Genomic DNA, 20,505 nt, shown 5'->3' on the forward strand with positions numbered 1-20,505 from the left:
GACATTGAGGACAATGTAGAACTGATAAATGAAATTGTTTTTAATTGTTCACTTTATTAATGTAACTTCTGTTCACCATTCACTACACTTGCCTACACTGTAACTTCTGTTCCATATTGTAATTCAAACCCCATTTTAAAACACTCACTCCATTTTGTAAAAGCTTCCTCCAACCTTCATTTTTGTAAACCCTGCTGTAATCTTATTAGTCTAGTTTAGATGTGTGAATGAAGTATGTATGAATGACGGAATCAACCTCCAGCCCCAGCCTGTCCTGATGAGATAAAGTTCAAATACCAACGGCTGAAGACCTAGACAACAGCCCTAAACAAAAGTAAGAAGCATCCACCCTAAAAAGAAAAGGACAACAGAACAACAGAAGGAAGATCAAAGCCAGGTTCAAGGCTGAAAGTCACGCCTGCAATTGATGGGTGATCAATTTAAACCCAGAGGCAGCGTGACACAGCAAGACCTATAGACTTTGAATCCAAACTAAAAGCCTATAAAAAAGAAGGGTGAGATGAGAGACTCTGGGTAACATTCTGCTGCCAACATGGAAGGACATCAGTGCCCGCCCAACAGAGATCCAGCTTGTCCTTGAGCCCGGCTTTCTTGGCCAATTAGCCGCCACAAGCTACGAACCCAAGCTACAAAATCAAGCTATGAACTTAAGCTATCTTCAGGACTGGTAACTATGCAGCAGCTGCAGAACATCTGATGGATGTGTGTGTGTGTATGTATAGGTATTAGGTATAATGTGTGTGTATCAGGACTGGTAACTGCAGCAGCTGCAGAACATCTGATGGATGTGGGTGTGTGTGTGTGTATAGGTATTAGGTATAATGTGTGTGTGTATAAGAATTAAGATATTAGTTATTAGTCATAAATCAAATTATCATAATAAATGTGGCATCTTTGTCTTGTCCCCTTTAATAAGATCCTGCTGGTTTTTACTGGTCTAATATAATTGGTATAACATCAATGGTAATTGGGACAAAATACAACATGGTTTTACAAATGGTAGATCGTGTCAAACCAACCTGATCTCCTTCTTTGAGAAGGTAACAGATTTTTTAGACAAAGGAAAAGCAGTGGATCCAATTTACCTCGATTTCAGTAAGGCATTTGACACGGTTCCACATGGGGAATTATTAGTTAAATTGGAAAAGATGGAGATCAATATGAATACTGAAAGGTGGATAAGGAACTGGTTAAAGGGAAGACTACAACAGATCATACTGAAAGGTTAACTGTCAGGCTGGAAGGAGGTTACTAGTGGAATTCCTCAGGGATTAGTTCTGGGACCAATCTTATTTAACCTTTTTATTATTGATCTTGGCACAAAAAGCGGTAATGTGCTAATAAAGTTTGCGGATGACACAAAGCTGGGTGGTATTGCTAACACAGAGAAGGACCGGGATATCATACAGGAAGATCTGGATGACCTTGTAAACTGGAGTAATAGTAATAGAATGAAATTTAATAGTGAAAAGTGCAAGGTCATGCATTTAGGGATTAATAACAAGAATTTTTGTTATAAATTGGGGACACATCAGTTGGAAGTAACAGAGGAGGAGAAGGACCTCGGAGTATTGGTTGATCACAGGATGACTATGACCCACCAATGTAATATGGCCGTTAAAAAAGCTAATGCAGTTTTAGGATGCATCAGGCGAGGTATTTCCAGCAAAGATAAGGAGGTGTTAGTACCGTTATATAAGGCGCTGGTGAGACCTCATCTGGAATACTGTGTGCAGTTCTGGACTCCCATATTTAAGAAGGATGAATTCAATCTGGAACAGGTTCAGAGACGGGCTGCTAGGATGATCTGAGGAATGGAAAACCTGTCTTATGAAAGGAGACTCAAAGAGCTTGGCTTGTTTAGCCTACCCAAAAGAAGGCTGAAGGGGGATATGATTGCTCTTTTATAAATATATCAGAGGGATTAATATCAGGGAGGGAGAGGAATTATTTAAGCTTAGTACCAATGTGGACACAAGAACAAATGGATATAAACTGGACACTAGGAAGTTTAGACTTGAAATTAGACGAAGGTTTCTAACCATTAGAGGAATGAAGTTCTGGAACAGCATTCCAAGGGGAGTAGTGGGGGCAAAAGACGTATCTGGCTTTAAGGCTAAGCTTGAAAAGTTTGTGGAGGGGATGGTATGATGGGATAGCCTAATTTTGGCAATTAATTTAGCAATTGATCTTTGATTATCAGCAGGTAAGTATGCCCATTGGTCTGTGATGAGATGTTAGATGCGTTGGTATCTAAGTTACTGTAGAGAATTCTTTCCTGGGTGCTGGCTGGTGAGTCTTGCCCACATGCCCAGGGTTTAATTGATCGCCATATTTGGGGTTGGGAAGGAATTTTCCTCCAGGGCAGATTGGCAGAGGCCCTGGAGGTTTTTCGCCTTCCTCTGCAGCATGGGGCACGGGTCACTTGCTGGAGGATTCTCTGCAGCTTGAGGTCTTCAAACCACAATTTGAGGACTTCAATAACTCAGACATAGGTTAGGGGTTTGTTATAGAAGTGGATGGGTGAGATTCTGTGGCCTGCATTGTGCAGGAGGTCAGACTAGATGATCATAATGGTCCCTTCTGACCTTAAAGTCTATGACAAACATAAACCTAGCCAAGCTCTACTCCTCTGTTATGAAACATTCCATCAGCCAAGACAGAGCAGACATTTTCACGAGGGCACAGTGTAAAGTAGCATCTCCTTGTCATGACTCCAAATTTACCCTCTTTTGGCAGTGAGGGTCCATGTGTTCTCATATTCTGGACAAGAGTAAAATGGGCTGATCAGATTTTTGCCATGCTCTTCGTAATTGTTGACCTTTCAGTCCAGCCCCCTCTAACTCTTCTCCTTTCTGGCCTAGGTAATCGTTCTCCATTAGGAAAACTTTAAATAAATCCAATCTTGATAAACATTTGTTTTTTTTAAATGAATGGTTTCATTTGTCCTTTGGTGAGCACCCTTTACTGAATTTTTAGCTTTTACCATTCTGGTAGCTCTCTCAGCTCCAATGGTTCCTGTTTGTCTCCTGCCATTTAAAATTCAATTGGGATTTTCACCATGTTGATAATTGCACAGAGGTCTAACAAAGATCATGCATATTTTTTCTAACTTTATTCCATGGAGCATTGAGAGGGCAGGGGCATGTGCTTCGTGGGGAGAAAACAGAGTTCAAACGATTGATTTTAAATAGTTTTCTTAAAAAATGTGATAAGTAGCTTTATGGGGGTGTATCAGGGTGCGATTTGGTCTCATTTAAATGCATATGAATGATCACGTTCACACTTTTCAAGTCTGGATGATGGCAGAGGGAGAAATGAGAAGACACCTAGAAGGAGAAAGACATTGCAAGCCTGCTCACACATTGTGACCATGCCACCACCAAAGGTAAATATACACTTATGGCAGCATGTAGGGTACAGACGCTGCATGTCCAGCAAGCACAGGTATAAATAGCAGAGTAGATGTTGAGGCACTGTTTTAGATGAGTAGAGTGCCCTACCCATCTGAACTCCATGTACCCTACACAACTCTCTACACACTCACACAGTGCCTCCCATGTCCACATTGCTATTTTTAGCAGTGTAGCATTCCACTGCCTCCCCACTGCCAAAGCCCTCTAATGCAGCTACACAAGACAGAATGTGTCACAGGCTACTGATTAACATTTACAAACAGTAATAGGACTCACATGGTTTATTCCCATTCATTGTACAATTTCGCTGTTGGGTGTTCTGTATTTAAAAGAATCAAACTCACTGTGTAACTGCACATGATTATTTTTTGTGGTTTTGCCCTCTGACCTATTAGCAGTTTTGTACATAAAGTGACTCTATTGCAATAAAACCCCACTGAAGTCTTTTTTCATAACAGAACAGGTAGCCTAGGTATCTTGGTGTCCGTATAAACACAGAGCTAAATAGCATGCAGATTGCTTTCTCTCTGTTTCCAGAATAAAGCATTTATCTATCAGTTTTAAAGTCAGTCTGTCAGGCACATTTGTTTCAAGTCAAATAAAGAATTCCTCCTCCTTTTCAGTTTCATTTCCATGGTTTGCTCTTGATATTCGCAAGTGAAAGTTTGAAGCTGTCTGCCCTGCTCCTTTATTTTTTTTGACAGCAGATAATGACAGATGGATACTATTCTCAGAAGGCAAGTTGATTCTGGAGCCAGCAGCAGCTAATGAATAGTTTAGTGCTTGTGGTTGAGGAAGGCTGTCCTGCAAGTCCCTTGAAAACCTGCTAAGTGGAGATGAGTTGCATTCAGAATTTACTACCGTGAATCCTGTGTCAACATTGGTCTCTGCTTCTTGCCTTTGAAAATGGATTTCTTGGCTGGAGATGTTCAGTTTAGTTCCTGCACTTACATTGAAAGAGGTGGTATCAGACCGTGAAGTAGCTGCTGGACTGTTGGCCTGGGATGAAGAACAGGAGTTATTCTGTGGGTTGCTGCTAACGTTCCCAGAAGTAATTCTGTGTTCTGATTTGATTTTACACTTCATCATTCTGACCTTCCGGCTTTTCTGCTCTGGATTAACCCACTTTGTGGAAAAGGGGGCTAGCGTGGAATTCTGTAGGATCTTTTCTTCACCTGCATTATTGTGCTGATTGGAAAGCCCGTCATTTTTTTCACTGTGTTTTGAGTTGCCTTGAACCTGTTAAAGAAAGATTGATGAGAACACTATTAAATCATTGCTTGAACAGCAATGAAGTGACTACTGTATCCTCAACTGCAGCTATCATGCTGAAATCATCTATAACTTAATCATTAAAGGTTCCATTATCATCTTCTACAACTTGGATGTGGAAACCCAGGCTAAAGAATTTATGAATGAGCTGATCCATTCATTTCAATGTACCATTACATTTATAAATTTTCATTTTACTTTGAAACTAATCACAAATTTCACTCTTGATAAAGAAAAACAAAACAAAAACAAAGATTCAGTGATACCATTAGAGTCAAATTCTAATCTTATTTTAAGTCACACATGCACTGAATTTTATGGTCTCATACAAATGTTAAATTAGTTTGCTGATTTAGTTCTAAGAGACTCCAAAAATCCAGTCTGATTTGTGTTAAAATAACTAGCACTTTTCGTGAGTGTTAAGATTAAAATCTGTTGGAAAAACTAATACTTCAGAACACAAAGTGTCCAGTAAGTTCTTGGAGTGTGCTGGGGACAACTTCTTGTTTCAGAAGGTAGAAGTAGTAATCATGAGGGCAGCCACTTTAGGCTTGGTTCTGACTAACAGGGAGGAATTGGTTGTGAATCTGAAGGTTGAAGGCAACTTGGATGAAAGTGATCATGAAGTGATAGATTTCATGATTCTAAGGAAAGGAAGGAGTGAAAGCAGCAAAATAAGTACAATGGACCCAAAAAAACCCCCCAGAGCTTAACAATCTTAGAGAATTGATAGGTAGGGTCCCAGGGGAAGAACAGAAGGGAAAAAAATTGTTCAGGAGAAGTGACAGTTTCTCAAATAGACAGTATTAAAGGCACAACAGCAAACTATACTGACAAAGAAACAATAGCAAGAATAGTAAGAGGCCAATTTGGCTCCATTAGGAGCTCATTAATGACGTGAAAATCAAAAGGGAATCCTACAAAAAGTGGAAACATGGACAAATTGCTAAGGATGAGTTCAAAAGACTAGCACAAGCATGTAGGGACAAATCAGAAAGCTAAGGCACAAAAACAGTTACACCTAGCAAGGGACATGAAAGGAAATGAGAAGAGGTTCTATAAATACATTAGGAATAAGAGAAAGAAAAAAGAAAGGCTAGGTCAACTACTTAGCGGGAAAGGAGAGCTACTAATGGATGATATCATCAAGGCAGAGGTGTTTGATGCCTATTTTGCTTCAGTCTTCTCTAAAAACATAACTTGCAACCATATGCTTAACACAATTAATATTAACAAGGGGGAAGGAACACAAGCCAGAATATGGGAAGACCAAGCTAAAGAATATTTATATAGATTAGATGTATTCTAGTTGACAGCCCTGATTAAATTCATTCTATGCTCCTTAAGGAATTAGCTGAAGCAGTTTAGGACTCAATAGTGACTATCGTCAAGAGCTCATGGATTATGGACGAGGTCCCTGAGGACTGGAGAAGGTCAAACATAGTACCTATCTTTAAAAGAGGAAACAAAGATAACCTAGGGAATTATAAACCAGTCAGCCTACCTTCTATATATGGAAAGATGCTGGAACAAATTTTTCATTTGTAAGCACCAACAGAATAATAGCGTGATAAGTAACATGATTTCAAGAACAAATCATGCCAAGTTAACCTAATTTTCTTCTTTGACAGGGTTACTGGACTATTGGAGCAAGGAAGAGCTGTAGATGTGATATAATAAGGCTTTTGACACAATCCCACATGATATTCTCATAAGTAAACTAAGGAAATGCAGTCCAGATTAAATTACTATAAGGTGGGTACACAACTAGTTAAAAAAAAACCATACTCAGGGTACTTATCAGTGGTTTGCAATAATATGAGAATCTAACCGTGTGATAACAAATCCAGACTAACTTTTCTGTGAAGGCCTCCATAAGCCCCCAAAATGATGCCTTAAATCCTGAAATCCTTTCTGGTTAATGGTCAAAGCTCTCAAAACCTTGGACCATCACCAAAAAAAAACCAAAAACCAAAAACAAATGGCAGACGCTGTGGGAAAATAGCAAAGACAAGAATCAAGATTTCATTATGGATCCTACAGACCAGCTACCTGGCTTTGCCAGGCCATGTAAGAGAAGGATCACAGTGAAATGCCTCAGAACCTGACACAGGCATCACAATTTCCGACTACACAAATGGATAGCATGATATGCAAATGTGGAGAAGATGCCCAAACCATGGACTGTAAGACAGTAAATATCATAATCGCTATGTAAATCCACAGTGCATCCACAGTTCTAGTTTCCTCTACCCCCCCATCTCAAAAAGGTTATAGCGGTACTGGAAAAGGTTCAGAGAAGGGTGACAGAGGTGATAAAGGGTATGGAATGGCTTCCATGAGAGGAGAGACTAAAAAGATTAAGGCTGTTCAGCTAAAAAAAAATTGACAAGTAAGGGGGGATAAGATAGAGGTCTAAAAATCATGAATGATGTGGGAGACGTGACTAAAGGCAACAGATTTAATACAAAGAAGAGGAGGTAACTTTTTCACACAACACACAATTAACCAGTGGAACCCATTGCCAGAGGACTTTGTGATGGCCATAAATATAACTGGGTTCAAAAAATAACTGGATAAATTCATGGATGACAGGACCATCAATGGCTTCTAGGCAAGATGGTCAGGGATGCAACCCCACTCTTGGGGCAGTTCTAAACCACTGACTGCCAGAAGACAGGAGGAGAAAACAGGGGTAGATTTCTCCAACTACCCTGTTCTGTACACTCCCCCTGAAGCTCTGGCACTAGCCATTGTTAGAGACAGGATACTGGGCTAGACCAACCATTGGTCTGACCCAGTATGGCATTTTCTTACATTCTTAAGATGAAATTCAATAAAGGCAGATGCAAAGTGCTACACTTAGAAAGGAAAAAATCAAATGCACAACTACATAACAGAAAATTACTGGCTAGACAGTTGTACTGCAGTACTACTGGGAGTTATAATGGATCACACATTGAATACAAACCAACAGTGTGATGCCAGTTCTGAAAAGGCCACTATCATTTTGGGGTGTATTATAAAAGAAGAGTCATATGGAAGATACAGGAGGTAATTGTCCCATTCTGCATGGGACTAGTGAGGCCTCAGCTGGAGTACTGAGTCTAGTTCTGGGCACCACACTTCAGGAAAGATGTGGACAAACTGGAGAGAACCCAGAGGAGAGCAACTAAAAAGATAAAAGGTTTAGAAAACCTGATCTGTGTGGAAAGGTTAAAAATACTGGGTACGTTAAGTGTTGAGAAAAGGCGGCTGTGGGGGATTTGATAACAGTCTTCAAATATGTCAAGGTGTTTTATAAAGAGGATGGCAATCAATTGTTCTCCATGTCCACTGAAGGTAGGACAAGAAGTAGTTGACAATCTTTAGCAAGGGAGATTTAGATTAGATATTAGGGAAAATTTTCTAATGATAAAAATAGTTAAGTACTGGAATAGGTAACCAAGGAAGGTTGTGGAATTCCTATACTTGTCTAACCTTGTCTTAAAAACCTCCAAGCACCCGTCAGGGATGATCGAGGTATGCTTGGTCCTGCTTCAGCATGGGGGATGGACCAGATGACCTCTTGAGGTCCCTTTCAGCCCTAAATTTCTATGATTATATTAACTAAGTATGAGCATTAGGAATCACCTATAAACTCTTCAGTAAAGGGCAAAGAATGGAATAGTAAAGTAACTAAAGATAACTCAAGGAAGATACTGAGAACTCTGAGGATGGGTGAGCATGTGAAATATCAGGTCTCTTATCAATTATATTATCTAGCTCATAATAAATAACCCACATATAAGCATAATAATGGACTCCAATTTGCATCATTTATTTGCTGGAGGAAAAAAAACCCAGGGGGATCGGAAGGAGAATGGTAATTCGTTATAGGTGAGAGCCTGCCAACCCTGAGTCTTGGAAGTAGTTCTTAGTAAGGAATAAAGACCACAGAAGGAATATAATTACTCACTCAAGTAAACACAAGTCATGTGAGTTAGGATTTGCAGGTTCAGGCCTTAAGTCACCAAATGTATTTTGATAACCAAGAATCTTTATCTGAATAGGGTTGCCCCCTCTTACATTACATTACACTATCCATGTCTCAGTCTGATGCCAGAGTTGCCCATCTGCCAAGTGGTAGCAAATGTTTGAGGCATTGCAAGCTGGCTTCCCAGTGGTGAAGAAATCAGTGACAGAGTCTGGGTGTATTCTAAGTGTAACTTGTTTTATTTACACACATATGCCAGTCCTGGAACAGAAAATCACAAACAGCATGCAGGGCAATCCCTTCTCTCAGGCATCTCAACTCAACACTAATGCCCAGAGAGCAATTCTGCCTCAAGAACTGACTAACCAGAGACTAAGGCAGTGAGCAAACTTTCCTGCTGTTCACACAGCTCTCTCTCCTTAGACTGCCTATACACAGAATCTAGTGTAACTAAGTCACTACCACCACATAGCCATGTCCTTCTAAGACAGAACATTTGCTCAAACACTTAGGGCCTGTCTACACAGCAACTTAATGTGTGACAACTCAGGGTGTGAATGTACTGTACATTAGCCTGACATACTAAGTTGCCATGTGGACCATGCTACCATGTTGTAAACATTCTGTAGTGTGCGTTCCTCATACTGCTGTTAGTGTCAAAATTCACTACAGACCTTTTAGTGCATGGTAGCAGGGTCCACTTAGTGCAAGGAAAGCTAATGCAGCACTTTACATTGACACCTTGCTGCAACTGTGTCACCATGTAGACAAGTCATAACACAAAATAACTTGGAAGGTTATGTGCAACGGTGCCACCTGTTGACACTTGCCGAAATGGAAAAATGCTCACCTATGATTCTCTGAAGAATAGACAGACTGACTAATAAGCATGATAAGCCAAGGACATTTTATACTTGTAATTGATCAACCGCCATCCAAGATATGTTCTGCAATGGGGAGGACAGACTGAAAAGAAGGAAGGTGATCCCTTAACACAGACAAACTATTAAATAATACTAAATTGGTTTCCAAAAAGTCATTCAACATGGAGATACCCTAACTAATACTAACTAGTCGTTAGCAAGGGATCATATGGAACCTTTGTGACTTAGGTAGGATTTGTTCCTTTTCTTAATTGACAAACCAGGGATACTGTGGTTTCTTCAGCATGAAAGATGCAATCCTGGGAGGTGCTGAGAGCCCTTGACTGCCATTACCTCTAGTGGGATATGAGAGTCCCTGGATCACAGGATCAGGCTCTTCATGCCAAACTATCAGCATATCAATGTGCTGCTTGAAGCAAAACAAAACAATACAAACCCCAAGTTCAGACTGGCTCCTACTTCCCTTGACAGGAGGAGGATGAGTCACAGCTAAAAAACAAATCCTAACCCTCTCCTGCCAGGGAATTCAAATGCATCTGCCAAAGTGAAACCCTTGCCTACATGAGGTGGGTAGCCATCTAGTTTGCAGAGAGACAGGGTGAAAAGTACAAACACAAAAGCAAAAGCTGCACTGAGGATTAACAATGAGAGATCAGTGAAGAAATTAGCCATGCAGATGGATTATCAGGAATTGTACCAAATAATCTCCAGAAGGAATAGAAAGAGAAAAAATAAAAATGAAGGCAAAATCACTCTGCCAAAGAATCAGAGAAAAATTAAAAACTACACAGGATTGCTACAAATTATTTAAATAATCCAAACTATACTGTACACAGAAGTATGAGAAAATGAATTAAAATACTAAGACATAAAAATGTTTAAATGGAAGATACTTAAATGGAAAATGGAATTATTCAGTGATACAGTTGGTTGAAATGTTTTCATTGAAATTTTGAATTTTCAAAAAGAAAAAATCTATTAAATCTATAAACTAGCTGGAAAACAAACATTTTTGTGCAAATTTTTCAATGTCAAAATTGACATTTCTAAAATTTTCAGGTAAATTGATTCAAAAGCACGTTACAAATACTGGGCCTGCTCTCATAGCTCTTACTCCTGTCCACCATTTGAAGGTGAAGCCATTTTAAGAGTAACTCTTAGTAATGATTACTGTATTACAGCAATGCCAAGAGCCTACAGATCAAGGCCCTGTTGTGTTAGGTGTTATACAATACATCCACATAGTAAATGACAGTTCCAGCCTCAAATAGCTTTCGGTCTAAAAGCTATTCGGTCTGATTCTTTCCCTCACACCGGTGCTAATCAGGAGTTAGTTTATTAAAGTCAAGGGAGTTAAACTGGTTTAAAGTGAATGGAGAATCAGAGCCACTGAATTCATTGTTTTCATTTCTAGTGTGAGTCATTTACTGTTCAATAACACTAAGTGCTGGGTGCTTCCAGCTGGGTGCATAATGCTTATCTCCAGCTTATCACAAGCCCCTCAGACACATCAAGCTTTTAATCTTTCTGCCTCCATTTCCCCATCTGTACAATGGGGATGCTACCTGCAACAGATATGCACAATAGTTGATATGCATGATAGCCTGCCATAACCTTGAAGAAACCTTACTGAATTAACGGTTCTTAGGGTCCATTGTACTAAATGCAAAGTTTGTGTTATTTGTGGGCTGGGATCATATGTAACCTCTAGGGAGATGTAATGCAAGGCCCGAATGATCACAGAACTATATTGAACAACGTGCCAAACAAGAATGGACTTTTGGGACAAAACGTTTGAAGTGGATTTCCTGGGAAATATCGAGGGGGAGGTGAATGCAAATTCCCAACTTCCAGACCAGTAGATTGCACATAAGTAGGCAGACAGGTCAAATCAGATGTAGAGCATTGCAGTGTGGGATAGCAGTAGGAGGACTGCCAGAAGTGGAAAAGTTTGTCCAAAATACAGACAGGTCCACTTGAACCATTTTCCAGAATAATTCATCCTGAAATGGACTAAATTCACTTTCAAAATGGATTATCTAATTTGCAAAAGGACACAAGATTATTTAAAAAGAATTGTGCCATGTAAACACAAGTCAGTTTAAGCCAAAAAAAACAAAGTTAACGTGAAAAAACCTACCCATGGAAACAAACCTTTATTCACTATGATTTATTCACTCCAGCCTAGGCAGTACAGTTTCACTGCTCAGTTTAACTACTAAAACTTTCACAAAAATTGACAGATACTATACACCCAAACATACCCTTCCTTGGGTGGCACTCAACAGCACAGCTAGAAAGCAGCTTCTGAAAACATTTCCACTCTAAACCCTTATTATAAAGAAATAATTCAAGCACTTACAGTAATTTCATCTGAGGGTGAAACTGTCTACAGACCAGCCTGCAAAGTATCGTACTTGCATTTCAGGTTATCATTTATCAGGTCTAACTGCACAATGTCATATCAGCCCAGGGGGAGATATTACAAAAATATCTGGCAATCTTTTTATGTTACTTTGAGTGGTTTTATTAATGGAGAAATCACCCAGAGTATGGGATGGACAGCTATAAATATTTGATAAATTTGAAGGAAGAAATAAATAACTAACTATCTTCCAATCAGACCCTGTGTTATTCCTAGCTGACAAGTTACCTACTGAATTAAAGACAGCACACATAAAAAACCCAATACCTGAAGCAAGATTATGTTTCCTTCGTAGTCCTGAGTTTGCCAGCGGGTGCTACTGATAGGAATACATGGATTAGGCAGAAGAGGTACCAGCTGCCCAATTTCGTGCACCTTGAATTGCAACACAGAAGATTCTTTCAGTTCAACAGAGACCCCAGGGGGCAGCTGCTTCAAGCAGAGCTGAACAGCAACAGTTTGTGTTGCATACAACACAAAGACACAGAAGTTACTCTTCTGCATAGTTGCTTCTTTCTGTAGGATCATCTCATAAAGTCTGACTGCATCATCATAGTTATCAAAGCTACAGTAGAGAGTCACGCGCAGAATTTCAGTGCCATAATGAACTTGTCGTACACCCCATACAGGCATATGCTCATCCAGACCATAAAATTCCTGCCCAGCAGGTGCATAAGGGCACAGTTTCCCATTAGCATTTTGCATGTGGTGATCCTGCCATGGAGGGTGCTGGAAAAAATCATGGACCTGAAAAATCCGTTCTTCCCCAAAGGCCTCATGCAGGAAAAGGAGAATGGACATCCCAGGAAATCCAGAGCTTTTCCGGTGATATTTCTCATAATACTTTACTGGAGTAACACGTTCGGATACAAGGAAGAGGCGAACATCCAGACAGATCCACCTCAGAAGCTGATCAAGAGTTTGCTGCAGGAGTAATGAATGTCCAGATGTGGCAAGAAGATGCACAGTCATCACCAACGAGTTTGCTCTTCCATCCATTGTAAAATCACCTTGAGGATAAAAATAAAGACAGTGAGTGTTTCTGTATACACTGAATAATCACGAACAATTATACTTTGGATTTCTCTTTTGCTTCCCATCTGAAGATCTCAGCATGCTTTACATGCCTCACACATCCCTGTGAAGTAAAGACTTGTAGCTCTATCTATATTTTACAGATAAAAGATGAAGCACAGAGAGGTTAAGTGATTTGCCCAAGGTCATACAGAAGAACAGTGACAGAGCTGGGAATAAATCTCTCATTCCCTGACTCCCAGACCTTTAATTACCAACTAATACAAATAGAAACCATCTGACATTCCCCCTCAAAAACAAAAAACCCAAGCCCTAACATTTTTGTCCTTCATAGTGAAATACAGTGGGGATTAAGAACACTGAAATACTAGCACAGTTATTCTCAAATGCATAGATTACTTAAAAAATATACTTGCCAGTTGACCATGGAAATGCAAACTCTGAGATCAAGCAGAACCCTGGCAACGCACAACAAGAGACAGTTACCACCTCATTGCAAATGCAATGCGGCACTTGTGTTTTAAAGTCTCAGCATGCTTTGTTTTTTTAGTCAACGTGCCAATGTTTTTGCTTGATCTAAAAGCTTGTGATCTTTATAAGTAACACCCTTCCAGGGTGTGCAGATAAACTATTCTTTAAAACAAGAAAAGGAAACAGGCTAACAAAAGAAAAACAAATGTGAACTGCACAGATAACAATTAGTGCAGATGTGAATCAATCTAAGGAAAGATAAGAGTTTAGGGAGATGCCTTAAATCCTAGTTTTCCCATTGTGTCATTTTACACAGCATAGAGAGCAGGCTGCCCTTCAGTTCTAATAGAAATATTACAGTGCCCTGTTTATTACATTTATTCCAAAGTAATCTCGTGCCAGGTTTTCCCCCTCCTTTTGGGTGCATTACTATTGCTATGCTGTATTTGAATAGGCTGGTACATTTTTGTTATTTGTGCACGTAAGCAGATCATAACCATTGTTTTGCCTTTACAGATTAATATAGTTTCTATCCAACTACAAAAAGAATGCTGAAAACTTTACTCCTTCTAGCTTTTCTCTAGGAGCCCTAAACAATATTGTTCCAGGGTTGTCCACCATGTTGCCAGTTCAGAAGCAATTTACACGGAGCAAGTTAACCTCAATTCTTCAGACTGAACTTTCTTTACTTCTGCATGTATTTAGGTCAAGGGTTATAATTTCTGGTGATGTACCTGACTACATATGTTTAGGAACCATAGCTCTTTGCATTTCCTCTTTCCAAATAAGTAGGGTGCACAAAATGACATTGTTTCCAAACCCGGGCATTAATAAAACCCTCTGTTTTTGAAGGGATTGTGTTATCCAAACTTTGATCCAGCAGTGCAGACAGCAGCTTTGTTCATTAAAGTTTGTATTTTAGTCCAAATGTTATAGACTGAACCGAAACACCAGGTCTAAACAAGCTCAAAGTTTGGAAGGTTCCATATCTGAACGTTGTGGCCTTGTGTGTCTCACTATAAAAGACAACTTTTGTATTGACTTAAAAATATATATTTTATAAACATACAGAGAGAGAGAATCAATGTTATTTTAATTAATCTAAGTTTTGACCATGGTGATAATCCCAATATAAAATACAGAATTGTAGATTAGATATAGATAAGATCTGGGGAAGGTTTATACAAAAATATGTAGCCCTGGCTACTTGACAGTAATTGCAGTGAAATGCTGGAAGGGGTGGAAGGAGAACTACCCTGGTGACAATTACAGGAATTAGATGAAGAGAACAGAAACCAATTATAGCACTTCAAGCAATGTAAGCGTTCAAGGCTTCAGATAAAACACTGTAAATGAATTCTGAATAACATTTTTTCTAAGGCACCTTTGTCAGCCCAAAGGGAAGGGAATATTTGATTAACTGTATGTGGAACCTCATATACCAGCGAATGGAGAAGCAAAGTCAGCTGACTTCTTCTGTGTTTGAGATGAATGGGGTGTTTGGCTAGAGTGAGGAGGTCTGAGTAGCACTAAGAAGGAACTTCAGGGTTAGGCCTTCAGGAATACTAGTGCAAATGATACCCATGCGCTAAGGCACGATGCAGCTGAGCCAAGCAGCTTGGAGGGGGCATCCTAAGCCATCGGGTCCCTACTGTGCTCATATGTAAAAGAAAACCATTATTGTGGTTGTTTTAGGATCAAACCTACTATATAGATGATGATGATACAAGCCAGGAAACAAACAAACCCCACTGTAGCTGATTAGAGTGTAAAATATATTCAGGACCTTGTGTTTATTCACCCTTTTACCAAAACCAACACCTGAAACATCAGCCACTACTTTGGATACCTCCCTGACTAAGCAGTCATTCAATTTCACCCCATCCCATCCCCACTCTGTGTGTGGGTCCCCATCCCCCTCCACTCCCAATGTGCATCTCTCTCTCTTCACTCCCATTGTGTGTGTGTTTGTCTGTGTGTACGCATCTTTCTCCCTCTTTAGTCCCCATTTGCCCTCCCCAGGGTCACCATTTTGCTGCTACTTCTAAATATGCTGTTTTCCCCAGGGTGCTAGCAAGAGCACCAAAGGGAAAGTGGCATGACCATGTTCAGTTTCAACATACTGAGTACAGGAGTAGCACCGAAAAAGGAGCACAGGAGCATTTCTCCTGCTTAGGGTTGGAAAAAACCTGTCCCCCTCCTATGTCCCAATAAGCCCCTAAATGGGAGAGGAAATAAAAAAAAAAAAAGAGTAGAGATCAGTGCAGTAATAATCCAATTACAAGTAATTGCCATCTTCTTCCCTTTCTCCTGTACAGCATGTACACTCAGGAGTGAAGGAGCTAATATACTGGTTTGTTGGCAAGCCCTTAGTTTTCATAGGTGTGAACAGAGAGCAGTGGTTTGCCCAAGTTTCCACGTGGTGAGTCACATCAAGCTCACTGCAATACCTCTGCAAATACAAACAGCTTTTCCACCTCTGTTCAGATCACTATGACATCCTGGCTAAGTAAAAATCCCATCAATGTAAAAATTTATTCAGTGAGGAGATACGTTATTGAACGCAACACCAAAAATAGGAGTATTTTAAAGTGAAATTTTACAAGCTAGCATTTGTGAAGGGAGAGGGGGCAGGGGAGTTATTAAAATTAAAAAATACATATAGGCATTAAGTCTTCATCAAACTTCCAATGAAGTCAGTGAGAGTCTTTCTATTGACTTCAGTGGGGGTCAGGGGTGAAAGTAACTTAAAGGACTTACCCGTACTCCAGACTTCTGCGGAGGGAGAGGGGCCTCAACTGGAAGAGGCGTGGCCTCTATCAGAAGAGGTGGGACCTTTAAACCCTGGGGCTTTTAAATCAGGATTTAAAGCGCTCAGGGATTCGGTGGAAGCTAGGAGCCAGGCCCTTTAAATTAACCCCGGAGCTACCAGCTGCAGAGGCTGCTGGGAGCCCAGGGGTTTGGGCAGGGGTGAAAGTAATTTACATTTCTTACCCATATGGTCCAATTGCAAGCAACCCACCCACCTCTCCTACCTACTTCATGGATCCCTCTCATTGCATGACGTAGATCGAGAAAATAAAGCTACTATTACTACTACCAGTACTGTTTGTAATAAAACTTTACTATTGGAATAAGCCTGAAAAAGTGAAGACTCACTGTCACATTTTCCTCTGTGTCTTCCCTCCTCCTCCTCCTCCAGCCAGGCTGCCGATGCTAGGCTCTGTGCATTCTCCCTGCCTAGCACGCAGCAGCTGCTGCAGAGGCTTCCCTCTAGCTTGCAGCAGGGTGACTGCCTCCTGCATAAGAACAGTTTAAACTCAGTTGTTCCCTGATGGTTCAGCCCCCAGGGTTAAGAGAGGTTTCTGGCATCTTTGGTAATTTCACTCCCAGTTGTTGGGGGGGTGGGGGGGAAAGCTGTCTGTGACCATGGCAGGAGCAGTTCTTTTCTGCCCTCTGGATGAGGGGGATCTTCAATACTACTAAAATACAATAGTAGGGGCCGGTTGCTGGGGTCGGGGCAGTCGGCGGCAGGCTGCAGCTGCATTGTTTGTGACACATTCATACACATACACATACATACAGTATGTATGTGTATGTATGGCCCCTGTGGGCTGCTGCCTGCAGAGAGCCAGCAGGTGCCGCTGGGCTGGGTCTGCCAAGGAGTAAGTAACCAAGGCAAAAACCACAGCCAGCCAGCCAAGGAGGGAGTGGGTGGGGGGGGGGGAAGGAGGAGGAGAGGAAGGGAAAGTCAGGGGTGAATGAAGGACAACTGGAATAACCTTCATGAAATATACAAGATATTTAAAGAAAGTTTTATCAATTTCAGCCTCTGCACTCTGCAGGCAAGACAAAACAAAAAGAGATCTGAGATTGCACCTGCTGTCCTAAGGACATTTCAGGTGTTTAAATCAATACAGAAAGAGGTGGATTGGAATGAAAACTACTATTGCTTTGAAAGGAGGCACAATAATTTCGCTCAATATCCAGTTTTTCCCTCCAATCCCTTTGTGGTTTTGTTAATGGGGGCTATTTGCTTTCCCTATAAATCTTTAGTTGCTTTAGCAAAATTGCTTTGCCCAAAATAAACCCTAATCATCATGACATCTTTCCATCATGTTCTCCATGTTTTGAGTGTTTTTTTTTTTTTAACAGTAACATTTCAAAGAGGATCTGCAAGCAGTTTGGACATCACAACCATAATCCTCTGCTGGGGAGGGAACGGGATAGATTTGAACTTGGAAATGGTTCCTGATTTTTATTGTGTTTAGGAGATCCCCTCATCCCGGGGGCAGAAAAGAACTGCCCCTACCATGGTCACACACACCCAACAACAACTGTGAGTGAAATTAACAAGGATGCCAGAAACAGCTCCTAACTCTAGGCACTGAACTGCACAGGGAACAGCTGAGGGTACATCTACACTATGGGATAATTCCGATTTTACATAAACCAGTTTTATAAAACAGATTGTATAAAGTCGAGTGCACGCGGCCACACTAAGCACATTAATTCGGCAGTGTGCGTCCATGGTCCGAGGGTAGCGTTGATTTCCGGAGCGTTGCACTGCGGGTAGCTATTCCGTAGCTATCCCATAGTTCCTGCAGTCTCCCCCGCCCCTTAGAATTCTGGGTTGAGAGCCCAGTGGCTGATGGGGCAAAAATCATTGTCGCGGGTAGTTCTGGGTAAATGTCATCAGTCATTCCTTCCTCCGGGAAAGCAACGGCAGACAATCATTTCGTGCCCTTTTTCCCTGGATTGCCCTGGCAGACACATAGCACGGCAACCATGGAGCCCGTTCAGCCTTCCCCCCCCACCCACAGTTACCGTATGTGTACTGGATGCCGCGGACAGAGGCAATACTCCAGCGCTACACAGCAGCATTCATTTGCTTTTGCATGATAGCAGAGATGGTTACCAGTTGTTCTTTACCATCTGCTGCCAGTGTAATTTGGCAATGAGATGACGGTTATCTGTCCTTCTGTGCTGTCTGCTGCAAAAGCAAAACTGGGAATGACTCCCTGAGTCAATCCCTCCTTTATGGTTTCTAAAAATAGAGTCAGTCCTGCCTAGAATATGGGGCAAGTGTACTAGAGAACCAGTGTATCAGAGAGCACAGCTACTCCGCGTCAGATCCCGCAGAAATGATGAGCTACATGCCATTCACGGGAGGTGCCCCTGCAACAACCCCACCCGTTGCTTCCCTCCTCCCCCAACCTTCCTGGGCTACCTTGGCAGTGTCCCCTCCATTTGTGTCATGAAGTTATAAAGAATGCAAGAATAAGAAACAGTGACTTGTTAGTGAGATAAAATGAGGGGGAGGCAGCCTCCCAGTGCTATGACAGTCCAGGCAGGACATTAAGCGGTGCGGAGGAGAGGAGCCCAGCATGCCACTGTTATATGATAGTCCAGGCAGTACAGAATCTTTTCTTTACACAGGAAAGGGAGGGGGCTGATGGAGCTCAGCACCCAGTTGCTATCATGAGGACGGTTACCAGCCGTTCTGTCCCATCTACTGGGAATGACCAGGAATCATTCCTTTTTTTACCCAGGAGCCCCTGAGGCCAGCCAGGGGTATTCAGCAGTTATCAAGCACGGGCTGATGGTGACAACGGATAGCAGTCATATTGTACCGTCTGCCACCAGGAAGGGGAGAAGAGCGGATACTGCTCTTCACTGCTGCAGCATCGCGTCTACCACCAGCGTTCAGTAGACATAGGGTGACATTGAAAAAAGTCAAGAAACGATTTCTTTCCCTTTTCTTTCACGTGGTGGGGGGGAGGGAGTAAATTGACGAGCTATACTCTGAACCACGCTGGACAATGTGTTTGAACCTACAGGCATTGGGAGCTCAGCCAAGAATGCAAATACTTTTCGGAGACTGCTGGGGACTGTGGGATAGCTGGAGTCCTCAGTACCCCCTCCCTCCCTCCATGAGCGTCCATTTGAGTCTCTGGCTTCCTGTTACGCTTGTCACATAGCACTGTGTAGGCTGTAAAAAAAATTTTCAAATACTTTGGCATTTCGTCTTCTGTAACGGAGCTCTGATAGAACAGATTTATTTCCCTATACAGCGATCAGATAAAGTATCTCCCGTACGGTCCATGCTGGAGCTCTTTTTGGATTTGGGACTTCATTGTCACCTGTGCTGATCAGAGCTCCACGCTGGGCAAACAGGAAATGAAAATCAAAATTTCGCGGGGCTTTTCCTGTTTACCTGGCCACTGAATCCAAGCTGAGATTGCTGTCCAGAGCGGTTACAGTGGTGCATTGTGGAATACAGCCCGGAGGCCAATACCGTCGATTTGCGGCCACACTAAACCTAATCCTATATGGTAATACCGATTTTAGCGCTACTCCTCTTGTTGGGGAGGAGTACAGAAACCGATTTAAAGAGCCCTTTATATCGATATAAAGGGCCTCATAGTGTGGACAGGTACAGCATTAAATTGGTTTAACGCTGCTAAAATCAGTTTAAACGTGTAGTGTAGACCAGGCCTGAGTTTAAACTGTTCGTTTGCAGGCAGCAATAGCAGGCATCTCAGCCAGTCTACTGCAAGCTAGAGCCTAGAGGAAAACCCCTGCTGGGGGGGGAATGGGGAGGAATTCAGAGCCTTGTCTGCAGCCTGGCTGGAGGAGAGGGAGGGAGAAGACAAGAAACCAATGTGACAGTGAGTTTTCCCCTTCCACCTGCTTTTATTAGCTCAGGATTTAAGCTGTGCAGTTAAATGCTTGTATTTGTTGTGTATATTAGTAGGAGAGATCCCCTCATCCCCGGGGGCAGATAGGGACTGCCCCTGCCATGGTCAAAGACACCCTCCCCTCGCTCTCCTTCCCCCAGCTACTGTGAGTGAAATTAACAAGGAGGCCAGAAACCTAGCCCTGGGGGCTGAACCATCAGGGAACAGCTGAGTTTAAACTATTCTTATGCAGTGCGCAGGCTACTCTTTCCCTCCCTCAGTCAGTCTCCTTTTCTTACCAGTCCTCCAGACTGGCATGTACCAG

The 20,505-nt window shown here is 41.7% G+C and overlaps 1 protein-coding gene across 2 annotated transcripts in view; it reads right to left on the reverse strand.

The window, feature by feature from the left end:
* Positions 1-20,505, reverse strand: part of FAM124B (family with sequence similarity 124 member B) — a 108,168-nt gene that overhangs the window by 71,416 nt on the left and 16,247 nt on the right. The window contains exons 3-4 of one of the 2 annotated variants that reach the window (XM_050964077.1): positions 12,262-13,004; positions 1,998-4,676 (exon numbers count right to left, since the gene is read on the reverse strand). In XM_050964077.1, the coding sequence (XP_050820034.1) occupies positions 4,032-4,676; positions 12,262-12,993 (1,377 nt within the window). In that variant the 5' untranslated portion in view covers positions 12,994-13,004 and the 3' untranslated portion in view covers positions 1,998-4,031. Of the gene's footprint in view, positions 1-1,997; positions 4,677-12,261; positions 13,005-20,505 lie in introns of those variants that run through there. The other variant, XM_050964079.1, reaches the window with a different exon arrangement.

This window comes from Gopherus flavomarginatus, chromosome 8, assembly GCF_025201925.1.
Source record: "Gopherus flavomarginatus isolate rGopFla2 chromosome 8, rGopFla2.mat.asm, whole genome shotgun sequence".
In the NCBI taxonomy this organism is placed as follows: Eukaryota; Metazoa; Chordata; order Testudines; family Testudinidae; genus Gopherus; species Gopherus flavomarginatus.